Raw genomic sequence first — 23,532 nt, 5'->3', positions numbered from 1 at the left:
TAGTGTTTCGAGATTCTCTCGCGGAGTGAAAATTGATCATAATTGATGACTACACACGCGTGTTTGGGGTAAAATCTCGCCTGTCTGGGGTATCACAGCTTCAAAAAATTATTGGGGTTTTGGGGTTTTGTTACTTTTGTATTACAGGCACAGAATAGATACAACCAGAAGGGCCACTTCGCGAAAAATGCGGTCCTAAATTTTAATGCGCATGCGCCACTTCCGCCATGTTGGCAGCAAGATAAACTTGCTACACTAAATAAGGGTAGCAATGTACAACTCAAAAATCTTGGCGTTATTACTTGAAAAGTTGAAATATTTATCCTGAGACGACCAAATGAAAGCTGTGCTGAAATGGGAACATACAATCAACATATTTTTATGCTTTTTCATGTACAACCAATGTGTACAATTCTATCGAGACCTGTATGAGAAATGCTGTGCCGTGGCCGTGTGGTCAAGGTTATTCGTATTTATTTATTTGTAAAGAACGGAGCGGAAAAGCGCTTAACGAACGTCTTTAAATCAGAAACAAGAAGGAACAATGTGAAATATATCAACGGACGGGCTACACTAAAAAAGATATTTCGTATGACATTGGATTTGGTGCTTTAGAATTCAGACAAATTTAGTCATATCCCGAACATTCGATAAATGTTCATTGAGAAATTGCAAACTTGTGCAATTGTATTTAATGCCAATGCCATATTGTGTTGGGAAAATTCTTATATTGTATGATTGTAGCTAACTTCCAGATGCTCTTAACTATATGTTCCTTATATTTGTCATGTTTTAGATAATTTAAAGTATTGATTCCGTTGTAAGGAAATAAAATTGTCCTCTTGCTTCTATTAATATATATATATTGTTATTTTCGTTACATCGCTGTCGCTGCATTAATTTTCAGATTAATTTTCAAGTTAAATATGCTACACAAATATTCAGCCACACCATTGCTGCATCAATTTGCACATATTCATCTATTGGAGCACTACCACCATCAGCCTTGGGTACAGCTGACTTGCTTTTCAAATTTGATTCACTTTTCGATTGCATCAATAGTTCCACACTGAAATCAGCAAAAGAACAAAGAAGTGCAATAAGCAACAGCAATAATCACATGCTTTTCTCAAAGAAGTACTGTCCTTTATCCAGGGAATCAAAGTGGTAAAAGATGGTAAAAACATCACAAGCAGAATCAAATCACTGAAGGGATGGCTTATATCTATAAAGGCCATTATCTGTCTTTGGACCTATCTTCATGCCTCACATAATTTTGCATTCTTGCTTACCAGAAGATTAAACACAGATGCTCTAGAGAATTTTTTTGGAACAATACGCCAGCAAGGAGGTAATTCTGACAATCCCACGCCAATACAATTTATCAGAGCTTTTCGAAAGGTTTTTTTTAGTTCACTTTTGACCTCTTCCAAAGGAAACTGTTCTAAAGATATGGACACTCTGCTAACACAATTTTCAAAAAAAAAAAAAAGCCCAAACCATTTAGTATGTCACTTACCCATGCAAAAGCTCCAAGTAACTCACTGTTGATTGGTGAAATGACTACCGAGAACAAAATATTAGCAACAATTTATTGCTCAAAAATGCTGCTGCCTATGTTTCAGGATATTTGCTAAGCAAAGCTTTCAAAATCCACAGCTGTCTCCAATGTAAGAACGTTTTGACTTCAAATAACATAAACAATGATGGCAATTTGCTTTGCTATTTCAAGGCATATAAAGAACTCAACTTTGGTGGGCTGACTGCTCCTTCATCGTGCTATTTAAATTACATTATGCAACTTGAAGACACCTTCGTGGATTGCTTCTCAGTCACAACCAAAAATCTGAATGTTGGAAAGAGCATCTTGAAGAGTCTTAACATGATACCAGTGCCATTCCGTACATGTTCACAGTTTCCACTGCAATATTTGGTCAAACTTTTTTTAACAATGCGAATTTATTACGGCAACAAATTTGCAAATCGCGAGTTTTCCTCTTCTAATAAAAGATCGCGAAAGTACATTAAAGTCAAGCATTTGTAACATTCTACAAACTTACTACAAGGAAAATTCCATAGACAAAGTTGATGATCCTTTTCATTGTAGCTCGCAATACAAGCATAACCATGATTGAATGTTGGCAAGTTGGCAAAAGCATAAGACCACAATAACAAATTTTGACTCTAAAACGTGTATTCTAACGATGCGATTCGACCTAAGTTGTCAAAATTACCTTCTTTGACATTGCTCGTGATGGCATACACAAAACAAAAATGGAATAGCCATATAATTGTCGAGGACGCGCCGAACTGTTTCTCATTACTATATTTTCTATTACGAACTTGCTGAAGTTATCTTGCTGCCAACATGGCGGCGATGCCTGATTGCGGGCTAAAAGTTGACAACAAAATCTTCAAAGGTTCCGACGAGAGTGGCCCTTCTGGTGGTATCTATTCTGTGTTACAGGTAGCGTTCCATGATCAGTAGTGATGGGAAAGCCGTGGCAAATTTTGAGCATCAATATCTCCCGTGTTGTACATCCTATGACTCTCGAACCACCGGGAACCGACTCAGCATCATTTGTTATCTATAAGATGAAGTATTTTAATCGTTTTGTAAAAACAAAGCCTGTTTGAGAGATGGGTTTTTTAAGACAATATGAATGTATCGCCATGGCAACAGGCATTCTGCATTAATGAGTGAACATAAAAGTCTCCAATTCCGATCAACTTGGGTACTTTTTTTATTGAGTTATGATTTCTGCATAATATTGATTGCACTGAAACAGCCATTGTAATCGTTATAAACAAGTTCAAGTAATAAAATTTATATCAGCAGAAAGCAATAATAGTAGGCTTTCTAATGGTCTGAATTAATTTACAAAAGCTAAAGTATTTTATGAGATATTTGAGACTAAGCAATCACTTTCGGTATTTAAAAAATATCATAAAAATTTTGCATAAATTTTCGCCGTCGTCAAATTAATAAAAAAAAGCAAGAATGTTGGGTGGGAAGATGATTATGAATTACATGCAGTGGCTTAGCCAGTTTTCAATGCAAATATTTTTGCGTTTATTCACTGGAAAATGGCTAAATGGCATTGTTCTAAAGAAATGAACAATGATATTGCTCAAAATATTTGCATTAAAATTTCGGACAGGCGTCGGCCATTGACTTTACCTGAATTCACCCAAAATAAAGTGTGAGCAGTAACGGAAATTACGCCCCCTCTGTTAAAATGCAGATATGATGAGTTTGAGATTTTTGAACAATTATCTGACAACAAAAGTGGTCACTCACGCGAGGAGTTGATAAGCAAATGATATATCTCTGACAAAAAGTTAAAGTTGTGAAATCGGATAAACGTTTCATGGTGTAATGGGAAAAAACCGACTACGTCGCCAGAAGCAGAAATACATGTTAGCCATTTGAAAATATATATCCAAATAACTACGTAATACGGAATAATCACCATAACCAAGGTAAAGTATTGTTAGATTTCCTTATCATCAAAGTTTGGGGTTACGTAAATTGCTGAAACATAAAAATACCTGAATACTGTCGAAGTCATATGCCTCAACTCTTAAATTCATTTAGGAAATCTTACAAAGCCATTAATAAGAAAAGCGATAAAAACACATGTTATGTATATTATACAAATGGCTTAAACACAATTACGTCAAACATTTCGCCTGTTAAATTGTTTTCCATAGAAATTTCGAATGTCATTGAACAGGACTTCAACTTCTCGTCATATAAAACACTTAATAGTTAATATCTATGACCCGTTTGCACTGAAAGGATTTTTGCGCCCGTAAACCCTCAAATTATATTATTTCCATTCAGAAATTATTTGAATTACTTTGTTTAGAACTTCAGATACACGATGGATGAAAACCGGTCAAAAAGCAGGCACAGCGCGCATGAAATGAAAAATTTTGAAAAAGTTAAGGCCAGCAGGATTTTGAGTGAGTTGAATCATGTTCAAATATCAAAATTAAAGGTGAAAGAGATAGGAAAGTTGCTGTCATTCGCAATTTCTTCCCCCGCATAGCTGGAAACAAGACGTTCCGGCACCAAAGTCATTATTCTACTAAATTGTTGAACTTAATTCTATTGTTGCATCAATTAAATATGAACCAGTGATTATAGAAAATGTTGCGAGTTTCTTCGGCGAGGTAGTTTGTTTAGAAAGCTTACTTAGACTCACACACTTCCGGAATTTCCGAGAAGCACGCATCGAGCAAAAACATTGCAAAAGGGGGTTGTCGAGTTGAACATTTGTTTTGCAATGGATACACCAACTTTTTAACAACAAACAATAACTTGGCTACAAAAAGTGATCTCAGATCATTATAAGACAGCCATAGAATCGTTTAAGCCTGATTTAGTCTCTTAACGCAGGATTCACCATATATTAATATACCTACAAGATAGTACACTGACTCAAAAATTGCGTACAACAAAATTTTTGCATATATACTTTAAATACATACAAAGCTTTTACCTGCTCTCCCTCCCCCCCTCAAATTCATTCGTTCAAGCTAAAGAAAGGTAGCAACATGCAAAGACTGCAGAGACAATATCGCTACACTGTTTTCTAAAGTATTCTTTTCTTTTTTGTAGGCAATTCGGGAAAGGTGAACGAGGCTCTTCACGCAGTCATCGAAAATAAACTTAATAAAACAGCATTAACGGAGCAAAATAGTAGTGTACTGGAACGCAATCGCGCTCTTTTACAGTACATCGCAACGTTAGCAGATTCCAACAGTAAAAACGATCTTTTCAACTATGAATTTGTTGAATCTCTAGTTAAAGGTGGCGCTGACATAAACATTACAGATGAACATGGTCAGTCCATGTTTCACGAGGTCGCACGCTCATGGAACGTTGATGTCGCTAAATTTATTATAACTATGGGTGCGTATACAATGCAAGAAATAAATTATAAAAATCGATCCGCTCGGGAATGTCTTGATTTGCCATCATTTTTTCTTAAACTGACGTTTCACTGAAATACGTCGGACTTAGGTAGTTAACTTTTTGATGAGGAAAAAGGGACCGAATATCCGGATCTAAAATATCCCGCGTTGTGGAGTGGCAGTCGGCTCATTAAAAACGCCGTTTGAATCATTTGCCGCACCAAAGTTCATTTTTCTACTAAATTGTTGAACTTAATTCTATTGTTGTATCAATTAAATTTGTCGAACTTAACTTGATTCCGACGCCGAACTTTTGACGTACCCAACTCGGTGTCTGTGTGTTTGTTTTCGACACATGTGAAGACAACAGATCCTCATTTTTTCGTTGCAGGGGGAGAGATCAACATAAAAGATAGCTTTGGGCGAACCCCTCTACACGTAGCTGTGTCAGTTGACTATGTCGAAATGGCCGAGTTTTTGTTAAAAAACCAAGCAGACATTGATGCAAGGACAGTAGGTGAATTACAGGCTCCAATACATTATGCTGCAAAGAATGGTTCCGTGAAATCACTTCAATTATTGTTGGGATATCAAGCAAATATTGACTCACTTGACTACAGAAATCGAACACCATTACAAGTAAGTTGAACAGTTCTCACAGAGAAATATTGCTGACGATCAAAGAATTGAGAGGTTATGAAAAGCAAGTATCAGACAATGATGTTTGATCAAAAAAATTGCATTTGAAATTCATTGTCGTGAATTGACTGGAATGGACTATTGCACTTAATTGCATTCATCAAAGAACCTTTATAATACTTGAGACTCATTGTGATAAAATTTGTTAGCATAAAACATCACCATTTTCTCAATTTAGTTGGCTGGAGAATGGTCGCGAGACAGAACTGCAAAAGTTTTGATCGACGAAGGTGCTTCGTCGTGTCTCCTTGACTCTTCCGGGAACTCAGGATTGTCAGTTTTAATTGATCGATTACCACACCTATCGTTGGAAGCCCTTAATCAACTCCACAGAACAGATGTTATAACAAGGAAGGAGATTTATTATTTAAATTTCCTCGAGACATCGCGAATGAATATACAAACGAAAAAAGCTCCAACTCCACTTGAAGCTGCCGTTTTTGGGAGAAGGTTCGAAGTTGTTTCACATCCAGTCATGCAGCGCCTCGTCTACCAAAAGTGGATCAATTTCGGTCGTATGGCGACGATATGGGACCTATGCTTTTATGTCATATTCAATATACTGTGGACTGTAATGTCTACACTAACACCAGACGAGGGTAAAAAGTTGTATAAACCATTAGACAAAAACATTTGGCGAATTTTATTGCTCGTGGTTATCTGTATGATGATTGTTTATCAAATCGTTCGACAAGTGAGAAGTAGGTTATTTGCTTTAATTTCTTTGCTTCGTCAATACTGAGAGCAACTTTAACAAAAACCTAATTAAAAGGACATCCATACCGTAGGCTATTTATCAAATACACATAACCTACTTTCTCGAATTTCAGCACTTTGAATTTCGGATAGTTGGAAAGTGGAAGTCATTCATGATGACTTTCATCTATGATTGTTTCAGTATTGCCCGTTTAACAAACTAATTAACTAAACAAATAAAAATAACTGCTTTTTTTTAGTGACTATAAAGAAGATGCGAGCACAAAATTATTGGATCAAATCTCAAACAGAGAATTTACAAAAGGACTTAAAGTATTGCCATCCAAGATGGCCACAAGAGGAAAAGGCACTAAACAACGAAATGACGAGAATTAATAAATTAAAGGGATTTGGTGGAAACGATGGATGGTTTTACTACGACTGGATAGTCTTGATTGTAATGATTGGAGCGCTTGGTTTGCACTTTGCCTTTTACGAAGTCAATAGCAACAGTGTAAAATATATTTACACAAGAGTTCTAAGCATTGCCAATCTGGTCGTGTCATTACGTTTACTGGAAACGGTGAGACCATTTCCTGGCATTGGAACTCTTGTCATTCTTCTTGGTGAAACGAGTGGTGATTTTATCAACTGGGCATTCTTGTTCATTTTGCTTCTTGTACCGTTTTCAGCGTCTTTCTGGATTTTTTTCGGCAGTTTATCATTGCAACCTGTGGAACACTACGATGAAGTTAACAGTTTGATATACTCGGTGTTTCGAATGGCGGTCGGAGATGATTTCCATTTGGAAGATTTAATTAAAGCGGAACCAGTAATGGCTCGTATACTTACTGTAATGTATATTACAGCTATGACTATAGTTACCTTAAACTTGTTAATAGCATTACTTTCAGACACATTCACTCGAGTGCATAGTAATGCAGTAGCAAACGGAATTATGCAACGAGCCATAAAAGTTATAAATGTAGAGCGAATTTTGAATAAAAAAAGAAAGTCAAAGTATCATGAGCATATCAGAATGAACTGCAGCCCAGAAATCACAGAGACTATGGCCCAGTGTATCACATCAGAAGACATAGCTGACTCAAACCAACTGATTGACGACATAGAGACAATCAAACAGGCACTACATAATAGATTTGCAAAAGTTTATGGAAGAAATAAAGTGTCCGATTTCGATAAACTTAGAAGCGACATTAAAAAGATTAAAGAACTTCAGAGACAGGACAATGATAATCTAATGGAAATAAAACGACTTCTGAAACAACTACGAGGTATCATAGAACATTGAGCTTAATTTATTAAGTTAGATTTCTTGAAAAAACTTATTGAACGCTTGATGATGTTTTGATTTGGATGTGTCATATAAATGAAAAGAAACTTAATGTTTTTTCACTAAAATCATGTTTTTATTTACATTTAAGGTTATTCTCCCGGCATTTCTCGTATCTTTACACCAAATCAATGGAGAGAGAGAATTCCCCTTTCCGCTTCCAATACTTTGGTAGAAACATCAAACGAGAAAAGTAACAAGAAAGAAGGAACGAAAAAAACGCAAAAAGGCGATCGACGGCAAAAAAAAGGCGATAAACGACAGAAGAAAGGTGATAAGGGAGATGATTATAATAAACAAGAAAAAAAAAGACAATCCAAAAACTCGTCAGATAAAGGTTCAGACTGGGAGACAGTCAGTAATAACAGCGTTTCTCTTTAAGGAAAAACGCTTGAGAAAAATTTCTTTAGACCTTCCTATAAACACACATCTATAGCAACAGGAGATGTCTGTCAGGCATGCGCAAAGTGCCCACACTTAAATACTTTGTAACACCACGTATAACTAAATTACTCGAGCTGATAGAAGACAGTGATAGAAGACCTTGAAAAAATATTCATTCTTAACGTAATAAAGAAGAAAAATCCCATACTTTAAATAATCAAAGCATTGTAGAGAATGGTAGCGTTTTCTCTCTTTATAAATTGAATAACTGATGTAAATTGTTATTGCAGAATACTAATATAGAATATTTAGATGAATAGAGTTTAATATAAAAGCTATTTGCTGAATAATTGAGAACAGAATATGAAAGCATGGCATTTCATATTTTCTGCTTATCTCATCTCAGCATGCAAACATTTAAGCAATGTATTGAGACATAGAAAACAAAAAAGATCTCATTAATTTCAAAGGGACTTTCTTCGTTGTAATGAATTCCAAAGCCGTCTCCCGCCTTATCAACGATTTTTGAAATAAAAAACCTTAGGCTTGGTCTTAGCGTTTTTCGGTTTGTAAAAGGTCATTCAATTTCTAAAACTTTGCTTGGTATTAGAGACGATGTTTAATATGGAGTTTTCTAAAATGTTTTTTTCTTGGTCAGTAATTTACTTGTGAAACACGCGTATTTTGGTGGGGATGGTTTCAGTTGCTGATGATTTGCCCCAGGCATAAAAAATCGCTGGGCAGCAGACTACATACGTAGGAAATTTGTTTATGGGCGGAAATTAACCACTTAATTTACTTAAAAATAAGGAATAAATTTAAAGGGGTTATATCACGAATTTTAGCCCCCCTTTTTTATTAGCTAAATTGAAAGACCTTATTTCAGTGATTTTAAATCTGCAATTATAATTGAAATTGGATTGGTGAAAGTGATTTTATGGACGTTCAAAGTCACGATTTTCAGCATTTTTTTTGCGAACTTTTTGATCGGTATGCTAATGAGTTGTGACGTAGATAGTTGAACACATATATCAACATGGCGTATTCTACTAGTAATCTTAATAAGAAACGCGGAGGAAAACGCTGTGTTGCTGGCGGACCTAATCAAATTAGTTGCGCCAATGATTCAAAAACAGAAGGAATGTCGATGCATCTGTTTCCTAATAAAGAAACAGAGCCGCAAAGACATAGAAAATGGGTAAATTTTGTGCGTAAACATAGACCGGGTTTTGAGGATGTTGAACAAGTTTTAGAATATGTTGAACAAGTAAAGAATGTTCTTTTCATGTCTAATAAACAAGAACTTTCAACTATAATGGAAAGATATAGAGGAAAAGCACCCGAACCTTTGTGCAGCCAGTTTCCCAACAAACGATCCAAGGCTGAGGCAGTAAAAAAATATGTTGAGGAACAAGCATGTCAGTCATGCACTTTATCCATGCTGTAAGTATGGGATAATGGTATTGTTTACAATTATTTTAGGATGTAATGATCTGCATTTTTCCTTAGTGGAACAGGAACAGCAAAGATAGCAGTCTGGAAATACTCAACAAATGATGCACGGAATCAAATATTAGTTGCTTGGGAATAAAAAGCACCTCTTCACCACCATTCAAGTAAGCAGTATACACACCTTTCCTGATGATTACAGTATTAATATAACATTGAATGGTATGTATACTTGTCAGATTGAAGATGACTATCTCACTCGATTGTAAATAATTAATTTTCATGAATAATTTTTTTATTGTAGTTTAATGCTCAACATGCCCTTTGTGGATGCAGTGCACTCAAGTGTGAAGACCTTATAAGATAAGTTCATGTGGCTTGCTATTTTCCATTTTTACATTTATGCTATGATTTAATTCCATATAATTTTTCTTTTTTTTTCCCAGACTGACATTGAAGAAAAGATTTTCTTTACCTTATAGTGCATCCATGTATCTCCTATTTGGTTTCATCTAGGCATATTTCCTGACCATTCTAAACTCAGCAAAGAAGGCCAACAGTCTCTACAGTGCACAAGTTAAAGACCTTTCCATCATCCCCTCTGATGGTATAACTTTTGTGTTACCACTTGGATATGCTTTCCGAATAAAGTGGTAAACACAAGCAGGTAAAGGCCTAGTATTCTCCCATCCCATAGACCCACAAAACCATCGCATCAACCATCTGTATGCCACAGCTCTCAAGTACCTGAAGTAAATAAAAAGGTTGGACTAATTATTGTTGATGAAACAATGTTGATGATAACATTCTTTCTCATACAATTTACAATCTTACATATTTAATGATTGTGATGCTTGGCGGCGATAAGCACGTCCATTCCTATCTCTCAATAGTGGCCCGACGTTTTCAAGGACAGCCTCATGAACTAAAGGCCCAAATTTGGCATGCTGTGCATGATATTTTCTCAATGCTGCCATCGAATGTCATTTTCTGCAAGCTGGTCCTATTTCCTTACAGCATCTGTACTCTAATGCGCCTTCTAACAAATCGGTATGACAGCATTGACAATTACACCTGAAACGTGGGAGCATTGTGGTTTATAAAGTAACTTTATGTATATTACAAACAGGAGAAAACAACAACTTACCATTCACCGAGTGGAATTACGCCATCACTTCGTTGTTCTAAGGTCGCAGGGAGAATTCCATCGGGATCATCTGAGTATGCACTTCATCACCATCTCCTGCGAGCGGTTCATCGTCATATGCGAAGTCGTTTAAATGCTCGACATAACCCACGGATTCCGAGCTCGAATCAGATACGCATTCAGACATCGAATTCGAATTATCTGAGCACTGATTTGAAGCCATACTTTCCGGACAACTTGTTTTTTAATATTTTATTGAAAATACTGTCATTATTTGTTTTTAACACAAGAAAAACGACAACAAAATCACCTCCTATAATATAATATTATATTGACGGAAACAGACGTGTTCAACTATCTACGTCACAAGTATCAATATGGCGTCGTAAAAAATTCGCAAAAAGTACCCGACTTTGGAGGCAAAATTAAGGAACTTATATTTATCTGTTTAAGTCCAGCGACATGTCATAGTTCTTCAAATAATCCAAATTTTCAATTAAGCTAATAAAAAAGGGGGGCTAAAATTCGTGATATAACCCCTTTAAAAGATTGTGGTATTTACAAACAATAAAATGCAAATATTCTGCATCAAGAATGCGATCGAAATCTTTAACACAAAAGCGGCCATCGGCTCATTGCCTTAATAAACTATTCATCTCTGATATATGGAGTATAACATGTCATAGAGTGATAAGAACACAAAAATAACCTTGATATTGAATAACCAGCAAATCGAAGGGTAATGATTTGTTTGACTTAACTCTGAAAATTGCTTACAAACATTGTCAGGTCAATTTTCAAATTGTTTTACTTTTAGATATACATAATGGATGACAACCGGTCAGATGGCCGGTACAGCGGACATGAAATGAAAGTTTTCGAAGAAATTAAGGCTGAAAAAATTTCAAGTGAGTTCAAACAACAAAGGAATCGGTATGAAAGAAATGTGGAGTGCTAGAAGCCCTTGTATTATATTTGAAGAGCGTAATCGAAAGTTGTCTTATTTACTTCCCCGCAGCTGTATATTGAACGTAAACCAGAAGTGGTTAGAAGCTTAATGGTATATCTCTGATAAAAGACATATTGTCTTCATGAATTTTTCACTGTTTCTGTACAAATAACTAATCATTTATGATTAGAAACCTATGCCTAAGGGAAGTTAGCGAATTCAAAACATTGCATAAACACTATATACAAAGAACAATTCATCATCAAACGCCTAATAAAATTAATGTCGACAAATGTCCATGTACGAGACACAAAAATTATGTGTGCTTTTAACTGAACATATAAAGTTTCCGTTGTTCCCTATTTCATTTGTTGAAGCTGAAGTAAATATAGCAATAAATAAGATTAAGTAGCCAATATCGCTTCACTGATTTATAAAATATTCCTGTCTTGTGTATATAGACGGTTCGGGAAAGTTGAAGGCGGCGCGCCACGCAGTCATTGAAAATAAACTCAATCAAACAGCATTAACGGAGCAAAATAGTAGTGTACTGGAACGCAATCGAGCTCTTTTACAGTACATCGCAACGTTAGCCGAATCCAACAGTAAAAACGATGTTTTCAACTATGAATTTGTTGAATCTGTTATTAAAGGTGGCGCTGACATAAACATTACAGATGAACATGGTCAGTCCATGTTTCACGAGGTCGCACGTTCATGGAACGTTGATGTCGCTAAATTCATTATATCTATGGGTGAGGCGAAAGTAGTGATATTATTGCCAATAACAATCCAGCAGGCGCAATGAACTTGCTACTGTCACTTTCATTATACAGTATTTATCAATTGTATCGTCTTCGTTGCAGTATTTTTTTTAATCAGTTTTCTTAACTAAGTATTCAAGGATCATGCAAAATGTGAATGACGACAACTGAAAAAATCTAACTTGTTTTAGAAAACATGTCATTACGATTATTAAGCCAACACGTTATAAGCTGCCATACTGATATAAAATACAACTTGAATAAAGAAAACTCTTTTAAAAATTTCTCAATATCCTTCAAACCAAAACGAAACAACGGAAAAAAGTATAAGATTAAAAAAACCCACAAATCTTAAGACACCTCGGTTATGTCTAATATATGATGTGCCAGCATTCCTTATTTTTTCGTTGCAGGGGGAGAGATCAACATAAAAGATAGCTTTGGGCGAACCCCTCTACACGTAGCTGTGTCGGTTGACCATGTCGAAATGGCCGAGTTTTTGTTAAAAAACCAAGCAGACATTGATGCAAGGACAGTAGGTGAATTACAGGCTCCAATACATTACGCAGCAAAGAATGGTTCGGTGAAATCACTTCAATTATTGTTGGGATATCAAGCAAATATTGACTCACTTGACTACAGAAATCGAACATCATTACAAGTAAGTTGAACAGTTCTCACAGAGAAATATTGCCGACGATCAAAGAATTGAGAGGTTATGAAAAGCATGTATCAGACAATGATATTTGATAAAAAAAAATTGCATTTGAAATTCGTTGTCGTGAATTAACTGGAATGGACTATTGCACTTAATTGCATTCATCAAAGAACCTTTATAATACTTGAGACTCGTTGTGATAAAATTTGTTTGCATAAAACATCACCATTTTCTCAATTTAGTTGGCTGGAGAATGGTCGCGAGACAGAACTGCAAAAGTTTTGATCGACGAAGGTGCTTCGTCGTGTCTCCTTGACTCTTCCGGGAACTCAGGATTGTCAGTTTTAATTGATCGATTACCACACCTATCGTTGGAAGCTCTTAATCAACTCCACAGAACAGATGTTATAACAAGGAAGGAGATTTATTACTTAAATTTCCTCGAGACATCGCGAATGAATATACAAACGAAAAAAGCTCCAACTCCACTTGAAGCTGCCGTTTTTGGGAGAAGGTTCGAAGTTGTTTCACATCCAGTCATGCAGCGCCTCGTCAACCAAAAGTGGATCAATTTCGGTCGTATGGCGACGATATGGGACCTATGCTTTTATGTCATATTCAATATACTGTGGACTGTAATGTCTACACTAACACCAGACGAGGGTAAAAAGTTGTATAAACCATTAGACAAAAACATTTGGCGAATTTTATTGCTCGTGGTTATCTGTATGATGATTGTTTATCAAATCGTTCGACAAGTGAGAAGTAGGTTTTTTGCTTTAATTTCATTGCTTCGTCAATACTGAGAGCAACTTAAACAAAACCCTAATTAAAAGGACATCCATACCGTAGGCTATTTATCAAATACACATAACCTACTTTCTCGAATTTCAGCACTTTGAATTTCGGATAGTTGGAAAAGTGGAAGTCATTCATGATGACTTTCATCTATGATTGTTTCAGTATTGCCCGTTTAACAAACTAATTAACTAAACAAATAAAAATAACTGCTTTTTTTCAGTGACTATAAAGAAGATGCGAGCACAAAATTATTGGATCAAATCTCAAACAGAGAATTTACAAAAGGACTTAAAGTATTGCCATCCAAGATGGCCACAAGAGGAAAAGGCACTAAACAACGAAATGACGAGAATTAATAAATTAAAGGGATTTGGTGGAAATAATGGATGGTTTTACTACGACTGGATAGTCTTGATTGTAATGATTGGAGCGCTTGGTTTGCACTTTGCCTTTTACGAAGTCAGTAGCAACAGTGTAAGATTTATTTACACAAGAGTTCTAAGCATTGCCAATCTGGTCGTGTCGTTACGTTTATTGGAAACGGTGAGACCATTTCCTGGCATTGGAACTCTTGTCATTCTTCTTGGTGAAACGAGTGGTGATTTTATCAACTGGGCATTCTTGTTCATTTTGCTTCTTGTACCGTTTTCAGCATCTTTCTGGATTTTTTTCGGCAGTTTATCATTGCAACCTGTGGAACACTACGATGAAGTTAACAGTTTGATATACTCGGTGTTTCGAATGGCGGTCGGAGATGATTTCCATTTGGAAGATTTGATTAAAGCGGAACCAGTAATGGCTCGTATACTTACTGTAATGTATATTACAGCTATGACTATAGTTACCTTAAACTTGTTAATAGCATTACTTTCAGACACATTCACTCGAGTGCATAGTAATGCAGTAGCAAACGGAATTATGCAGCGAGCCATAAAAGTTATAAATGTAGAGCGAATTTTGAATAAAAAAAGAAAGTCAAAGTATCATGAGCATATCAGAATGAACTGCAGCCCAGAAATCACAGAGACTATGGCCCAGTGTATCACATCAGAAGACATAGCTGACTCAAACCAACTGGTTGACGACATAGAGACAATCAAACAGGCACTACATAAAAGATTTGCAAAAGTCTATGGAAGAAATAAAGTGTCCGATTTCGATAAACTTAGAAGCGACATTAAAAAGATTAAAGAACTTCAGAGACAGGACAATGATAATCTAATGGAAATAAAACGACTTCTGAAACAACTACGAGGTATCATAGAACATTGAGCTTAATTTATTAAGTTAGATTTCTTGAAAAAACTTATTGAATGCTTGATGATGTTTTGATTTGGATGCGTCATAGGTTTAAGAGAGAATTTAGACATTATTTTCACTAAAGTCATATTTTTATTAACATTTAAGGTGACAGTTCCGCCATTTCTCGTATATTTACACCAAATCAATGGAAAGAGAGAAAGATCCAAGTACCAACTTTGAATACGTTGATAGAAAGATTGCCAATAAACGAGAAGAGCACGAAAGACGAAACGAAAAAAACGCGACGAGGCGATCGACAGCAAAGAAAAGGCAAGAAACAGCAAAGGAAAGGTAATAAAGGAGACGATTACGATAAAGATGGAAATGAAAGACAATCCAAAAAGAAATCTCGCCACGAAACGGAGAACTCAAAAGATGATGTTTCAGACTGGGATACAGTCAGTAATAACAGCATTTCTCTCTAGGGAAAAAACTTTCAATAAATAAATTTTCTGACAGACCTTTCCGAGGAAACATATGGTAGTTGTCTGTCAGGCATGCCCTCAAAGATTTCATTTTAAAGATAAAAAAAAAACAACTTATAATTAATTATCGCAAACATTAACGCTTGGTCCGTTCATGCTTGCATGGTAAGGAATAATTGACGCCATGTAGCTATATGACAGATTTAATGGAGTAGGCAGTCCGCGAATTTACTCCTGCTACTGTATTCACTCGCTGCAAAAACAATATAGATTGCTGAAGAAATCGATGCTTATAATGTTCTGAAATTTACATAGCATGCATGCAGAACCAAAACTTACTTTCACAAGACAATATATTTAATGATCATATCCTTGAAATCATCATGTAACAAAATTTGTGATTAAACTTTATAACATGGACTATAATTTTATGCTATAATTTCATTTTCGTTTCGAGTTCCTATTTAGGCACTTTCTGTAAACTGATTGGCTAGGCAAGCGGTCCACATGTGTCGATATGGACCGCTTAATAGAAAAGTAGAAAAATAAAGTAAATAGCAAAATAGTTTTATTTATCGATTTGATCAGTACGCTAAGCGAAATATTTCACCATTAGCCTCGAAGCAACCGTACTATTTTCTTTATCTCCAGATCGGTGAATGACATCATACATATTATCAACGCTACGTACAAACGCTCTCAACATGTTAACTGAATATCCGCTCAACATAGTAAACTTAACAGGTTGCTGAGGAGTGTTGAGTGTCATTGATTGTCGTTGAGCTTTGTTGTATGAGAGAAGAACTTGCTCAAACTTTCCATACAACAGCGCTCAACATTTTCTTTGCCTCGTGGCCACTAAAGCGTACCTTAACATTATTTAGTGTGTTTACACAGCACACTCAATAATGTTGACCAAAAGCATATATGCTGTGCTGTATATATTGTGGTAAAAATGGTGTCGTAAGAGATAAAAGTTGAAGTTTAGCCCGTCATTGATCCGTATATGTAGCTGTACAGACGCAGCTGATGAACAAAATGAAAGAATATGAAACTACATAACAATATACTATACGGGCTTCGCCATAATTTTTTACATAAGATTCTATGAACTTACTTTCATTCCATGAATGTCAAGTGTCTTTAGTGCGAGACTCTTCCACAAATAACTGCATCTATATATAATATAAAACAAAATTCAAATAATCCTTCATCAAACAAATGATTTCGACTGATTGCTACAACACGCGCAACACTTCCAAACTTCCAGCCCGAGTTTGGATCGCCCCTTGGCGCGAAAAGATATGATGATGATGATGATGATGAAACGAGTTAATTTACAGGACTATAATGACTGTGCATACACAAATCAATGGTGCTCTTACTTTAAAGAACTGCGATGAATTTGATTTTAGTGGAATAATCCACGGCGATTCCATCTCTGCTTCATTTTTTTCAACATTTATCCATGCAAATGCCTGTTGTAATAGATGGCGTATAACTTGAATACACAGCACTTGAAATCTTTGATTTATATCTGACTAAATGCTTGTAAATCAGTTCTTTTAAACAGTAGAGGGCAGTTTATCACTGTAAATTATCAAATTAACGTTAAGGTATCTTATGAACTAAAGTAACTCTATGAAAGATGCCCTAATAAGCGTTTTTCTCTTATGAATTTGGAGATTGTGAACCAAAACAAAACACAGGTTTTCTGGAGAAGTAAAAAGAAGATAGTTTATGAGCCCACGCACAACTCCCCAAGTTATTGAATGGTTAAATTCTACGTCATTCATAAACGGGAAAGTCAATGACATGCCTGAGTATCATCAGATTCTTCTATCTTCATTTCTGACGACTGCTTCGTGTAGACCATGATCGAGAATCGGCAATCTATATAAAATGGTTTCGAAACCTGTTATTAACATTCAGTAATATCCAAGTTGCGAGATGAAAGTCACGTAGTTTATGTAGTTGCAGGTAATTTGAAAAACCTCACAGATGTTAGAGTTAGGCAATTGCAATCGCCTAAAATGACGTAAAAGGCGATTTATTTCTCATTTCTGACTCATTCTAAAATGGAGACAAACATGGCAGCTTTGCGCTAAAGCAGAACCAAATAACTGTCATTGGCTTAAACAAAAACTAAAATACAGGAATGCGCGCAATGTCATGTAGACTTGGAAACGAGAATGAGCACATATTAACTATAAAGCAGATGAAAAAGTTAATTACTTGAAATGTCATGTTTGATTATTTTCTTTATTCTTGAAATGAAGATGCACGCGTGCGCAGTACACTCTTCTTCGAAACAATATAAGTAAATTTCATTTAAAACTCGACTACCGTATTATGCATGAACATTACTGTACGAAATTTTGCCTCTACCCACAACACACATTTAAAACTCGACAGTATTGATGGAAATTTTATCGCCTTTTGCATCTGCATGTTGATGAAGCTGGAAAGAAATAAATCATCTTCTGAAGTCTGGTATAGAAGCAGCTGGCTTACTGTGCAGTACATCACGTTTCCGCAAATCCACATCGCAGTTATGCGGTTAGAATATGTGAAATATTTATTACCAAGACCGCATCATTCCATCTGCGTCGAGTTGAGATTGTATAGTGCAAAATCTCAACGCAATCTGTATACAGTACCTGAGACGGACAGGCGTTCAAAAATCCTACCACACCGTTGTTCTCCACTTCGGCTTGAAACAAATAACCTACTTTCTTATTTCTACCGCATCTCCATAATGTTTAGCGGCACAGCAAGTAAACCTTTCTCTCTGACAAAACAGCTGGACGATGCCTCGCATCGAGGAAGTTTTCTCGGAACGACTCATTTCCAACTCACTAGTAAAGGTAGTATAGAACTTGTTGACAGCGTCGACCAACGATTCGCTTTTCATTCGAAGACCTTCGTAAGCGGTCGTCGTGTAAAGATCTGGATTCAAAATGAATCATTTGAAACGTTCGAGGAAACGTTGATGCGATTTCCAGACACACTTCTAGGATCACGACGCAAGAGAAAGCAACATTATGTGGCAGAAAAAAACGCTTATGTATTTAAGGAGCGAAACAAGTTTGCTTTCAACGCCATTTTATTTTTCTATCAGTCAGGAGGGATACTAGCACAGCCCAGTGACGTTCCCTTCAAAATATTTACCAACGAACTCGAGTTCTTTGAATTGATGGAATATTTTCCTGAAAGCTGGGCATTCAAAACCATACCAATTGAAATGCCTAAGCAAGAATGGCAGAAGACGTTATGGAAACTGTTCCACGACCCAAAAAGTTCAACAATTGCAATGATAATATCGTGGATATCATTTCTCTTCATCGTGATAACGACATTCCTATTCTGTTTTGAGACCACAGACTACGGCTATAGGATGGTGTGCAAAAACAAAGGCCTGGTACCGAACGATCGCGCAGGACGTTGCGACCACAAGACAGAATGGTTTATCGTTGATACCATTATAACAACATGGTTCGTGATAGAGTACACTGCTGCTCTCGTAACTGCACAGCATAAACTGAAGTTTGTGTTCTCGGTACTGGGTATCATTGACTGTCTATCTATCGTTCCGTACTTTGCTGCAATGTTCGTCAAAAAACGCCATGTAACAATACGTAAATTGCTCCGTCTCACAAGAGTTTTCCGGGTGCTCAAACTAACACATCATATAGAGGCACTTCGCCTGTTAGGCTACACGATTCATCGGTGTTTCTATTTGATTGTTGGACTCATGTTGTTGGTCGCGATTCTAACAACATCGTTATCCTCGCTCGTCCTCTTTGCAGAGAAACAATCAAACTCGACAAATATCATCAGTAATCTTGATTCTACTTGGTTCGTGATAATCACGTTGACTAACGTTGGATATGGTGACGTCGTTCCAATCACAAATCTTGGAAAGCTTATAGGAGCAGTGGCTGCAGTTCTCGGCATTCTGATCGTCTTTATATTACCAGCACCGGTTCTGCTCAATCATTTTGAGGAGATTTATAGTATTCGAAAAGAGCGAAATAAATTAAAAAAGGCTGGCATTGAAACAAGCGAATAAACTATAAATATATAACACAAATAGACCTGATTGACTTCTACGAACTTTGATGTAGGTATTTGTACAACCATTATAGAAAGCTTTATATATCCTTATCAAATACAAAGAGATTACACATGAATTGAACTTATAACGGTTAAAACGTTTAGTAGCAAAATTTTTTTGGCCAAGAAGATTATGTTAAGCTAGGAGTTGGAACAGTTTTGTATAGCTTGGAAGTTGGAAAAACAATATTATTATAAATTTATCTTTTCGGTAGTTTTCTTTGTGCAATCGTTTCTCCGTTAACAATGTATTCAGCGAATAAATAAAGATTTATAGCAATCACTTATTGTATGATTAATGTTTCCATTATGTGCTTCATCCTACACATTCAAAATTTGATTTCCTCTATGGGACATAATATTTTCATTTCCCGCTGTTGGAGTATGGTCAATGATATTAAAAGTGCTTACATGCTTCCATGTTAATGATTAAAATTTCCTTTATTTACCTTCTTTTTGAGTATGTTATTTAACAATATTTTTGCTGTTGTAGCAAGTTCTTAGTCTGTTTGATTACTGAAAATAATAACAGGCAGGTGACAGATGCATTAAGTTTAGATAGTGCAATTCAATGTCTATGCACGTTTCTAATCTAATCAGAGAGAAAAGCTATTTGATGAAGCTATTTGCATTTAATTGATTACGAAGTTAATGTATTGTAACTCTACTGACGGTTTGAAACGATCGAAAGAAATAAATAACGGTAAACAACGTTCCGTGGGTCGTTGAACTTAGTTTCTACTAAATTGAAGTTTTAATTGACATTAAAGTTTTCATAAGGAATCCTTCGTTTGCTTTTAGGCCTGGTGGTTTAAAAGTGTACAACAAATTGTATATAAAGTGGTGTTTGAAAACCGATTGCTGCCAAGAAAACAAGGCTAAATATAAACCATGATTTAAAAACAACCATACTGAGCAGCGATACACATTTGACAAATATTTAGGGGGGGAGGGGAGGTAGTCAATCGATTTCAAATATGATATACAAAAATGACTCCATGTTTTAACGCAAGAAAAAATATGAATTGGAAATGCGTAATGAATTGGAAATGCATTTTGGAAAGCGAGATGGCTGTTCCCTAATGTTCCTATCTGATCCGTTGGGCTCAACGTAAAACTATGTAAAAGAGTTGGAATTATTTCTTTAGTCATCACGTTAACACGTTTCATGCAATCCTTACCAGAAGGATTTGGCTGCAACATTGCATCACAAACACCAATTTTCAACAAAAAGGCTCGCAAAGTTGACTCAATTTTAAAGAAACATGGGTCTTCTTTCCTAAAAAAAGTTGAAAGTAACAAAATGAACTGTAAAACAATAATAACACAATACAACAATAATAATAATATAGGTATCATAATACTCAGGTGCAACATGATTTGGTCCAAGATGTGCATATTTGTTTCTTTTAAATATTAATTGCAAAATTACAGGAGGCACACATCCTGATAAAATTGGAGGGAAGTTTTTCTTTCTGGGATCAACTTCCTTCCCCATCATATCACCTCTCCCCCCATCATGTCACCCTCCCTCCAACCCATCATATCACCTTTCCCCCATCATGTCACCCTCCCTCCAACCCATCATGTCACCCTCCCCCATCATGTCCTCCTCCCTCCACCCATCATGTCACTCCTCCCTCACCATGTCACCTCTCCCCCATCATGTCACCTCCTCCTCCACCCATCATGTCACCTTTCCCCATCATGTCACCTCCTTCCCCCATCATGTCACCTCCCCATCATGTCACCTCCTTCCCCATCATGTCACCTCTTCCCCATCATGTCACCCTCCCTCCAATCCATCATGTCACCTCTCCCCTCTCTCCCATCATGTCACCTCTCCCCTCTCTCATCATGTGTGCTCATGCATAAGTATTTCGGAAAGCAAATTCCAGTTGTTTCAATTCAAATAAGTCATTACCGCTGATGTAACAGGAAATATCTTTAAAATATACATATTAGAGCTAATACAAACCTTAATGATACAAAATCATAGCCAGATTTGATCTCAAACACGAATCTTTCTAGCGGATGAAGCTCCTATAAAATTTATCAACAAAGAATTACAGATCATCTTACAACAAGTGAAGAAATGCTAACTTCAAGCCCAACTTTAAACTTTGTCAAGGAAATACTGTGTATTCCAATTTTCTCAACCCACTTATACAAATAAAAAGTTTCTGTTTCAAATGCATTATCATGATTACACTTTTAGTACTTACCTTATCAATAATTGCAACAGCAAACTTTTCCACTTCGCCCTAAAAGTCAATTTTCAAAACTTAATTTTACAATGACCAACAGTCTCCTCAATTGCTATGGTTGCTATTGGAAACTAGTATTGTCAAATGCTTTTGAAGAAAATCCATTATGTTTCTTACAACAGTCCCAAATTTTCTTGGATAAACATATTGAAGTCAGCAGCTTCAAAGTTAAAAGTCAATATGTGTTGCAACTTTTCTTGAATGAAACTGATTTATTTGCATGCCAAAGCTAGAGTTTGGTAGGAATTAAAAACATTTTTATGAGACCAGTACCCACATATGAATGTTTGTAAAACAATGATTTATTGATTTCAAGAACTACTTTATCTTCAGCATTGAAAATTTAAACTTATCTTCCTACATTTCATGACTACCTTCTCCAAACAAGGCTTGATGCTATACAAAACATTTTGTATGTATTGATTTAGTTCTGGATGGCATGACATCTGAAAACAAATTTCAAAAGTGCGACATTAATAATGTTCTATTACTGCCAGTGGAGATGGGAAACAGCAAAAGATGAAGTGTAAGAAGCTGGAAGATAAGGGAAGCCATAGAGAGTTGGACAGGGCCATTCAGAGAAATTAAGAAGTCCAATGCTCAGCTGAATGCTGGGCCTCTTTCCTCCATGACTTATGGACACACATTACAGTTTTTTTTGTTGTCATTTGTACTCCCCATGAAGGACCATGGTTATTGTTGTCAATGCAAACATGTCAGAACACTGAACACACAAACAAATCTGTTTGTCATCAGAAACAGGAATTCTATGCTATTACCCCCCAACATATTCAAAGGACCATCACCATTTCATGTACATTAAAGATGGGATATGATGATATTTGGGACTAAGTTATCACTGTAGATATCCACCTGCACAGCCACATTGTATTTCATACGCTTTTCAAAAATTCCAGCTGGATACACTTCTCTCATGTAAAGAATAAAATGAACAGCAACTTCCAGGAATTCACACAATATATCAGACGCATCTGCAAGAAATTAAACACATGAGATGCAGAACACACGGTATGGAGTTGTTTTAGATTTGTGCTGCCTTCTTAAGAAAAAGAAGGTTTCTTATACCTTTTTAAATGACAAATAACTATAGTACAGTTGTCTTCAATAAGTTAATAACAATTTCTACCATTTCGTCCATTTGCATCAAATCCTTCGGCTTCCCTCGCTTCCATGTCATTAACCACACGGTAACTGTGCGCCTTTCCTACTAGTATCGTGAAGTCAGTTTTTCTAAATATCCAACATAGTTCTGAAAAACCTCGACATTTTTAATTGTCAAATAAAAAATCCACGATTTGCAACATATACAGGTGGCATTACCATAAGATTTCACAAGATAAGATTAGAACACAGGTCCCACAACCCAGCCTCGGGCATATTTAATTAAACTAAGGAAGGGGAGAAAAGAGATGAAGAAAAAAGAATGGAAAGGAGAAGCAAAGGTTAGGTAGGTTGACTAAAGTAATCCATCAGTAGGAACTGTGAAACTTTTGAACCAGCGACTAGTCATCCAGGGTTTGATTAATCTACTACAGCATTGTGCATCGTTCCAAAACTTCAACTAGTTCCGCTCAAAA

At 36.1% G+C, this 23,532-nt stretch overlaps 4 protein-coding genes across 11 annotated transcripts; 3 read left to right on the top strand and 1 right to left on the bottom strand.

Moving 5' to 3' along the window:
• Positions 1-657: 657 nt before the first annotated feature.
• On the bottom strand, positions 658-23,358 carry LOC124447348 (mitotic spindle assembly checkpoint protein MAD2B-like). 7 transcript variants are annotated; one of them, XR_006948699.1, is made up of 13 exons: positions 23,082-23,358; positions 22,808-22,926; positions 22,309-22,380; positions 21,893-21,931; positions 21,646-21,710; positions 20,849-20,946; positions 17,371-17,444; positions 16,937-17,029; positions 16,669-16,726; positions 2,061-2,588; positions 1,520-1,921; positions 1,293-1,444; positions 658-1,069 (listed from the first exon to the last, which is right to left on the bottom strand). XR_006948699.1 is itself a non-coding variant. In XM_046998259.1 (10 exons), exons 1-9 carry the CDS (start codon positions 23,125-23,127, stop codon positions 16,685-16,687), a joined length of 648 nt encoding a protein of 215 aa, XP_046854215.1. In that variant the 5' UTR covers positions 23,128-23,358; the 3' UTR covers positions 15,083-15,547; positions 16,669-16,684. The 7 variants fall into 7 exon arrangements, 2 of the variants coding, with proteins under 2 accessions (XP_046854215.1, XP_046854216.1); XR_006948698.1 differs by having other exon boundaries at positions 1,520-2,000; positions 2,235-2,588; XR_006948696.1 differs by having other exon boundaries at positions 1,520-2,588.
• Positions 3,309-8,373, top strand: LOC124447344 (transient receptor potential cation channel subfamily V member 3-like). Its single transcript, XM_046998253.1, has 7 exons — positions 3,309-3,483; positions 3,873-3,969; positions 4,628-4,921; positions 5,315-5,562; positions 5,801-6,323; positions 6,579-7,613; positions 7,764-8,373. The coding sequence occupies exons 2-7, from the start codon at positions 3,888-3,890 to the stop codon at positions 8,051-8,053; spliced, it is 2,472 nt and encodes an 823-aa protein (XP_046854209.1). The 5' UTR covers positions 3,309-3,483; positions 3,873-3,887; the 3' UTR covers positions 8,054-8,373.
• Positions 11,141-15,977, top strand: LOC124447341 (transient receptor potential cation channel subfamily A member 1-like). Of its 2 annotated transcripts, none has more exons than XM_046998251.1 (7): positions 11,141-11,391; positions 11,470-11,560; positions 12,063-12,356; positions 12,779-13,026; positions 13,266-13,788; positions 14,045-15,079; positions 15,232-15,977. In XM_046998251.1, exons 2-7 carry the CDS (start codon positions 11,479-11,481, stop codon positions 15,549-15,551), a joined length of 2,502 nt encoding a protein of 833 aa, XP_046854207.1. In that variant the 5' UTR covers positions 11,141-11,391; positions 11,470-11,478; the 3' UTR covers positions 15,552-15,977. The 2 variants fall into 2 exon arrangements, with proteins under 2 accessions (XP_046854207.1, XP_046854208.1); XM_046998252.1 differs by having other exon boundaries at positions 11,142-11,391; positions 12,255-12,356.
• LOC124447346 (potassium voltage-gated channel subfamily A member 2-like) lies at positions 17,891-19,950 on the top strand. Its single transcript, XM_046998255.1, has one exon. It carries the CDS (start codon positions 17,908-17,910, stop codon positions 19,621-19,623), a length of 1,716 nt encoding a protein of 571 aa, XP_046854211.1. The 5' UTR covers positions 17,891-17,907; the 3' UTR covers positions 19,624-19,950.
• Positions 23,359-23,532: the final 174 nt, after the last annotated feature.

Source organism: Xenia sp. Carnegie-2017, unplaced genomic scaffold (assembly GCF_021976095.1).
Source record: "Xenia sp. Carnegie-2017 unplaced genomic scaffold, XeniaSp_v1 HiC_scaffold_22, whole genome shotgun sequence".
NCBI classification, from domain to species: Eukaryota; Metazoa; Cnidaria; class Anthozoa; order Malacalcyonacea; family Xeniidae; genus Xenia; species Xenia sp. Carnegie-2017.
The sequence above is the reverse complement of the archived record's forward strand: the minus strand, read 5'-3'. Positions and strand labels throughout refer to the sequence as shown.